General features: G+C 39.5%; 1 protein-coding gene across 1 annotated transcript; it reads left to right on the forward strand.

Annotated features, from left to right (window-relative positions):
• The first annotated feature begins 2,570 nt into the window (after positions 1-2,570).
• DUXB (double homeobox B) lies at positions 2,571-7,888 on the forward strand. The gene is given in 7 exon segments (XM_073796781.1): positions 2,571-2,595; positions 3,444-3,594; positions 5,575-5,612; positions 6,054-6,170; positions 6,173-6,204; positions 7,309-7,528; positions 7,635-7,888. Coding segments are annotated over 7 exon segments (837 nt in total).
• Positions 7,889-8,759: the final 871 nt, after the last annotated feature.

The following is an 8,759-nucleotide window of genomic DNA, read 5'->3' on the forward strand; positions in this document are numbered from 1 at the left end:
TGGTAGAAGTTATAATGCAATCACTGCTTTAAACCAAAGGTTTTAAGCCACAACCCAGGTTTTATTTTTGCTTTTTTTTAACTGTGTAAACTTTTTGTTAGAAAATATGTCTCCAAGTTCGTATTTCCTCATATAAATGATACAAAGTCTGCCTGTACACGTTATCTTGCAGTTCATACAATCTTTCTATCCCCTTCCATTTTTCCTGTTAAGGAACACATTTCTTTCTGAGCTCATTTCTCTCTAGCTGTTCCCAAGGCAATAGTAGCCAAGAGCACATGAGTCTTGACAGGGATATTCTGTTGTCCTTAAGTCAAGGCATAGAATATTTGTCGCATTTCCTGCCTTCCAGTTTTTCACAGCTGACGTTTACCAGAAAAAATTTACAGCAGCAAAATTTACAGTTGCCATCTTTTCAGGATTCAATAAATTTTTCCATCACCCATGGTCTAGCCCCATGACAAATCCACATATATATTTTTTTCTTGTTAAAGTCATCACTTCAAAGTAAATAATTTAATAATTGTATCAGATGATTGTATTCAACCAGAGAAGCAGAATCAGTGTGTATGTGGAGATTTATTGCAAGGAACTGGCTTACCTGACTGCAGAGAAGCCTTGGCAAGTCTAAAATCCGTAAGGCAGATTAGAACTCTTGGGCAAGAGCTGATGCATCTATCAACAGGCAGAATTTCTTCCTCTCAGTGAAGCCTTCACTCAGTCCTTCTGGCCTCTCAGATGATTGACTTAGGCCCACCCAGATTATATAGGATAATCTCCCTTAGTCAAGTGATTATGAACTTTAATCACATCTACAAAATACCTTCACAGAAACTCCGAGTAGGTGAGTGTTTGAATTACTAGGGTCTGTAGCCTAGCCATACTGACACAAAACTGACCAGCTCTGTCCATACCTTGTCAACCTGGAAACCATACACATCTCCTGAAACCATAAATAATTTCCAAATAAAGATAATAACAAAGTGGTATTTCTGCCTAATATGGTGCAACTATCATGCCTACAAGAGAAACATGCTAATCCTTTCCCCAAAGAGGATGCAACATCCTTGGCTGACGTGAATACTTCTCTTTTGATGCCCCTTAAATACGGTGATTTAATGTTAACTATTATTAACACATCTTATATTGGATCATCAGGGAATAAGAGCAGGAAGAAAGCAAAATATTTTGTTAATATTTATACAAACATATTCATAATGCAATCCTCATAATTAGTATAACCTCATTTATGCAAATGGTCACATGGTAATAGCTGGTATTTGTAACTTTTCTTCTGTTAGGGAACCGTTGACCAAAACTGCCCGCCTTGGCCAGGTATGATAACCGCTTACCTGAGTTGTCTCACAATAGGAGGTCCTGATAAAGAATGAAGTGCAACTAACCAGAATTCAGGCGGGGCCAAAAGGAGGAGGGAGGAGACGATGTGTCCTGCCAACCTCCCAGAAGCCCTCACGCTGAAATCCATCTTGACTGAGAGATGGGTGCGCCACCAGGAAGGATCCTGAGTCAGACGAAACATGGGCCAATCAAGATGACTGGCCAGAGACAACCTGGAAACTAACCCCATTACCATAAAACCTGAGACAGTGAGCCCCACAGGGTCCTGTTCAGTTTCAGTACCAACATCTGTATCATTTAGTGTTCAATCAGAGAAACAGAATCAGTAGCATTCTGAACTCAAGTCACACAGGGAACTTGTGAAATTATATACATACTTGTGTGTGTACATACATACATACACATACACAAATAAAGACATTTATTAAATGGAAATGGCTTATACAATTGTGGGGACTGGCTAGGCAAGAATGAGATTTCTAGGGTAGGCCCTTTGGAAGGGCAGGCTGAAAGTCTCTGGCAGGAGATGAAGCTGCTGTCCATAGGCGTGATTTCTTTTCCTTTAGGAATGCACCCAGATTTGCTCTTAAGACTTTTCGCTGATTGCATCAGCCCCACCCAGATTATCAAGGATAATCTCCTTTACTTAAATCCAACTGATTATATAATTCAATTTATAGAATACCTTCACAGCAACACCTAGATCAGTGTTTTTTTTTAATAACTGTGGAATATAGAATAGCCAAGGTAACACATAAACCCTACTAACAATAATGGAAAGAAATTTGTTTCAGTAAGGGCTAAGGAAAACAGGGAGCCTACAAAGTGAAGAGGAATATCGATCTAATATTAAAATAATATCATCAAGCCAAAATAACTAAGAAACAGGAGTACTAAAAATTATAGAGAACAAAGCATATATTATAATATATATTGATACATACATATGTACTATGTAAAGTAGAAAGCACAGATTCTAAGTCATATTTGGGGAGATATTATAATAGATGCAAAATTAGAATCTGGTAGAATCTGTATTTCCTCTTAACCTGATTACTTCAACTCTCTTCTGAAAAGTGTTAAATATTTAATGAAGGGATTAAATAGGAGGGTATTTAAGAAATGGGTGGGTCACTCTGGGTGTTTTATAAATCCTGTGTCTTGCTTAGTTGTCCACTCATCTCTGCAGAATCTGGATACCTCTTCCCAAGATGGATTTGAACAGCACTGCAAGTGGTAAATTCCCATCTGTGTTTTGCTCTCTTCTTTGATAATGCCACATGCTTTGTTTATTTTCCAGAGTTTATAAAAAGTAAAATCCCAATTATGATTAGAGGAATAGGTTATTAAAGCAGGGGCTGTTTTGCAGTGATAAGTTGTATCAGGGGATTGATGGGTGCTTTGAAGTGAGAGAATGCAATTTCAAATTTAAGAGACAGCCGTGAGTCCCATATGTGGGTTTTCAAAAGTCTTAAAGTTAACACTTTAAATGGAGAAAAATATATATGGAATACATAATATTTTATGTTTAGTTTATATCTAATAATTTAACATTTTATATTTATTTAAATGTATTTTATCATAAAGTATCAGTTTTGTGTATTGTATTTAATTTATCCTTTTAATGTTTTTCTTGTTTTTGTTTTAATGTTTTACTTGTTTCATTTATTTCCATTTATTTTCCTAACTCCTATTTTCTTTGCATGTAATTTTGTGGATTTCTAGTAACTTCTTCCTTTGGTAACTCAGAGATGACAGACTGTCATTTTTTCTATTATATATATATTTGACCTGTATGTCTCCAATTTTTTCTTTTGGCCACGCCGGGCTGCTTGTGGGATCTTAGTTCCCCAACCAAGAATTGAACCCAGGCCCTTGGCAGTGAGAGCATGGAGTCCAAACCACTGGACCACTAGGGAATTTCCATGTCTCCAATTTAGAATGACTTTAGGTATATCCCTAAAGTAAAAATACAGAATAATCATTGGATTTACAGACTTTCAACCTGAAGTAAGATACATGCTCACCCAGTTTTTAATCCATAAACATATCCTTCATAATTCTCCCCATTTTCTCTTCATCAGACATACTATTACAAAAAGAAACCTGGCAAGGCAAGATTATTTACAACCAGAGTCAAAAGAATATCCTCCAAGCATGGTTTGAACATGACCCTTACCCTGAAAAAGCTAACAGGAAACAACTGGCCAAGGAAATTGGCATTCCAGAATCTAAAATTCAGGATAGTATCAGGTTTCTATTTCATTATCTGTCAGGTTCAAGGTAAAGAGAAAGGCCAAGCTTAGCACTGGCAGGTGATTCTCTTATGTTGGGTATGTTTCCTAAAGGTTTTTCCTGTTAAATAATATTTTAAAAAAAATAAAAACAAGAATTACCTCTTTTACCAATGGTAGAAAACTGTTACTTCTTTTACCAATTGGTTGGGGGCATTCACTCTTGGAGAAAAGAATATACTGGTTGAGGCTCTCCAATAGGAGATAATTAAATCAACTTCTGAGATTTAGAGATTATAGGAAATTGGATCACTATGATAATGATATGGTATCAAGTACTGGAATATATACTGCAGAATAATGATTAATGTATAATTATGAGGAAACTGTGGGGTAAGCACTCATGTAAATTCCCAATTCTCAAGCTAGTTTTTTTTTCACTAATATCTGAAATGTGATTCATACACCAGAGTGTATGAAATAAAATCCCATATTGTATCATTTTGAATAGAACTACTGATGTAAAAATAAAAATAAACTGGATTTCTTCAGTCAGCAAAAAGATAGCTGTAAATAATACAATTATACCAACTGAAACAGTATTGAAATCAATAAAGGTCAATAAAAAAGGTGCTTTCAGAGGAGAATAATGAGTTCAGATTTTTGTTATCAAAAATAGTCTCCAGGGGCTTCCCTGGTGGCGCAGTGGTTGAGAGTCCGTCTGCCGATGCAGGGGACACAGGTTCGTACCCCGGTCCGGGAGGATCCCACATGCCGCGCAGCGGCTGGGCTCGTGTGCCATGGCCGCTGAGCCTGCGCGTCCGGAGCCTGTGCTCGGCAATGGGAGAGGCCACAACAGTGAGAGGCCCGCGTACCGCAAAAAAAAAAAAAAAAAAGTCTCCAATAAGTCAATATATATAAGGGCATCAGTCTGAGGGGACGCTGGGGAGAAGAAAAGTTCCCCTTTTCTTAATGCATTTGTTTTAGGTGTAGGAAAGAGTTTTTCCAAATCCCAGAATAAAGTGCACTTTGGGGGACTATCTAGTGATTAGCTGCATGAGAGGTACTAGGCCCATTTGAACTGAGGTGGAGGATGGCAAGTCCAGGAAACAATGTAGGATGAGGTTAGTTCTGCAACTGTGTTCAGTAACTTACTCATTAGTTTCCAGTTTCCACTTGGGCTTAAGACTTCTTATTGGAAAATATTTTTATTAATTAATTTAAAGAATAGATATAACCTTTTAGCACAATGCCTGGGATATGAGTGCTACATCAGATATTGGTTATAACTGACACCCTAATCTTACCATGAATTATCAAATTATCAAAATAAAACACTCAGAAATACTTAGAAAGCACCTTGCAATGTCAACTCCAGTAATGAGGAAACAAGCAGAATACAACTGGCTATGTTAGTGATGATAGTTTTAAAGCAAGCTATATGGGGTCCCTAGGAGTTTCATTATCTATTGCTGACTATGGAATGAAATAAGTAAAAGTGTAGGTGAGTTAGCCCTGCTCTTGACTGTGGCTAATTCTACTGCCCTACATAAAGAAATTCTTTTCTAAGATCAATCCCATATGTATTGTGTATTATGAAATGGTATTCTAATGAAAAGTTGATACAACACAAGGGGGAGAGAGAGAGAGAGAGAGAGAGAGAGAGAGAGAGAGAGAGAGAGGGAGAGAGGGAGAGAGATTGATTGACTTCCTTTGAGAGAACTACACTGTTTTTCTTAAATCAGGGAAATTTATTTTGGATACCCTGAGGATGACCATACAAGAAATGCTAACTTGAGTTGAGAGCAGATTGTATACCATCCTGAATTGTATGCTAATAATAGCATCAATCCCAGGATAACACATTGTCTTTCTCTTAGGGATATTATCCCAAGAGCAGTTGATCAATTCGTTTTGTTTAACTGCATTGATATTTGGAATGACACAGAATGAATTACATGACTTTCACGTCGTCTTTTCCCACTCAGATTTGGTTTAAAAACCACAGAGCAAGACAGAGCCCATTGGGGTTCAGCTCCTCCTAGGAGAAGACCAAACCCATGGACAGAACCAGCCTCAGCCTTATACTCAAGGTAAGAACCCACCAGTCCAAATGCAGTTCATCAGTGGGTCCCATTGAGAGGGGAATCAATTCTGCATGTTGTGCCCAAATTCTCCACAAAGAATCCTTAGTTTTGGAGCCAGTTACAGCTTGTTCTGAGTAACCTAAGGTCATCAATATAAGCATGGTCCCACAGTGGCTGGGACAGACAGGTTCTGAGCAACAAAGGCTTTGGACTTTTTGGTCCTGCTGCTCTGAGCAGGGCAACATCCTCCTCTTCTGTCATCTCAGGGGGATTCAGAGGGAGTAAGAGGTCAGCACTATCTTCCCAAGTTTGAGTTTCCAGCTTGAATGCAAAAATGTCCTAAAAACCCTATTGTCCCTGCGTTCTCTTTTAGAATACTTACCAAAAGGAGCCACACAAGACCACACATCGGTTCCAAGATCTCAATCAAACATTCTAGCTCAAGCCTTCAAGAGGAACCAATTCTTTGATATTGCAAACAGGAAAACACTAGCCAAACAGGCATTCCAGAATCGAGAATTCAAGTAAGTTTTATGTCTATGGCAGCAAATATCCCTAACCCATTAAACGATGTTACCCCGAGTGGTTGCTGGAAAACCTTGACTAACCTAGATTACCACAGCAATCAAGGACAAAGGCCTGGGATAGTAAACACCTGGCGTTGCAAGTCACATTCCTGCAAAAGGAAGAATTTTCTAATCAAATTGTCAGTGGTGCATCTATTCAGAATCACCAGCAGCAAAACTGTGGGAAAATGTGAAAATTAATGCCTATTTTGAGAACACTCTCGTTAGGTTTTCTAAAGCTTGGCACTGCTGTCATTTTGGGCCAGACAATTCTTTCTTGGGAGGGGCAGTCCATGCCAGGTATAGTGTTTTTCAGCATTCCTGGCCTCTACCAACTAGATATCCTGCCCATCTCTCCTTCCCCCACTTTTAACACCCCAAAAAAATCTACAAGCATAATCAAATAGGGGAACAAAAGCACCCTCATTAGTACCTTCTTCTACCTAAGCTATGGGGATAGTGGTTCCGTATACATTCAACGCTCATGACTAGGAAGCATGTTCATAGGTCTATCAGCACAATGACCCTCATAAACACTTATCTGTGTTTATTAATCCTTATTCAGATTTATACACGTTTACAAGGTATGTATTCCTGTGCAAACACTGATTAATAGGAGGAAAATGTCAACCTCGTCAAGAGACCTTGTTCCCTGATCCATCGTTGAAATTGAAGGGTGGATCCTAAAGCATATGCCTTTTTAGCCAGTTTCAATTCATCTATAGTTGATTGCTGAATGTGCTATGACCTAAATCTATGTGTTTGTATGTAGGTATATGTATACATATACACACATAAACACACATATATATACACACATACTTATGCATATGCACATATATACGTGTCCACACACATATGTATATATATACACATACTGAACACATGAACAAGGGCAATTAATTTCATATATATGTATATATATATACGTATAGACACACACACACACACACACACCTCTTGAGATTTGGGCCTATATAATAGGCCCTTTGCTTTACACAGTTTGAGAACAGCCAGAATCGCTTGTCTTATGATATCCATGTCTCTGTTTTTCTCACGGAGATGTGGTTTCAGGACCCAAGATCTCTGTACCCTGGGCAGAGCACAAGTGAGCCTGTGAATTCCTTGGTATATGGCCCAAATGGGAGACCTGGTATGACAGCTCAGCAGCACGAAATTGACCTATGTACTCTCCCAGGCAGATCTCATCATTTTGCTTCCTCCAGTTCTTTCAGCAGGAACCAACCATTTCTACCTGTTCTTCTCCCATCCCACGTATTCTGTCCCTTGTGCGATCCAAGGACAAAGTGTCATGATGCAGCCCATGCAGGCTGTGCAGAGAGGAGAGAACTCTCCCTCTATTCTAACACTTGGGAATTATGTGCCAGCACTGCTGACTATGGGAGGAGACCCAGATACTCAGTACCCCTTCTGGCCCCAATACCAAGAACGCCAGGATCACCAAGAACAGACTGACATGGGAGTACTGCAGTTGGAAGACTATTCTCAGCCTCAAGCTGAGCACAAAAAACCACCACCACAGGATCTGAGCCAGGTGGACATATCTTACTTTCTGCAGTGATGGGATGAGTGCTGCCAGGCTCTGACTGCAGAGCGGGATCCTCAAAAAGGGACCCACTGAGACAGACTGGTGGCCACACCACACAGAGTCAGCTGGAGAACCATCTCATGCCCTCAGCCAACCGCACCAGCAATATATAGAAACCTCAAGAAGCGTTTAGGTCAACTCCTGCCATCCACAGATTGTCAGTAAAAGGTACAAACTTTTTTGAATCCTGATCCACAGGAAGAGGACCCTCCAGGATTTTCAGGTTCTTCTGAACATTTTGCAAAGCTCACCAGGGCTTGAGCTTCAGGAGGAAGAAGATAGCATTCTGAACCTGATCCAGTCCTCCTTTCTTTTGATGCAGATCACAGCAATTTAAAGAACAATGAATAAGGAGGTCATCCTGTCAGAGGCAAAACTAAAGCAGGGGGAAGGAAAAACCACTTGGAAACCCACATGGAGGTTGTTTTTCTTGTGGGCAGTGGTTATCTTCTATACTCCACTAAGTGAAGGATTGTTTCCAAGCTCCACACTGCCTATGGAAGCACCATGGGCACTAGGTGGTGGACATGTCTACTGAATTCTTCCAGAAAAAAAGTATTTTACTCAAGAATATGACCTTCTCTCTGTAATCACCATGTCCTCCACGGTCTGGAAAACCCACAAACTGTAACCTAACTCAGGTGAGAATAGATCTCTGAGGGACATATTAGAACTTCTTTCCCTCCTGGCATCATGAGAGGGCAAACTTGAAATTAGTTGACTGTGTAGAAAACGAAGGGATGCTGTACTTCTTGATGATGTGAGCTCATAAAAGTGAGCTTTTCCCCAAAGCTCCGAGGGTTTAAACTGGGAACTAGATACTACCTCAGCATCCATCATTACGGGAATGATTAAATGGATTTGGACAAATCCATAATACTGAGTAATCTTCACTTAGAAGTGT

This window comes from Tursiops truncatus, chromosome 19, assembly GCF_011762595.2.
Source record: "Tursiops truncatus isolate mTurTru1 chromosome 19, mTurTru1.mat.Y, whole genome shotgun sequence".
NCBI lineage: Eukaryota > Metazoa > Chordata > Mammalia > Artiodactyla > Delphinidae > Tursiops > Tursiops truncatus.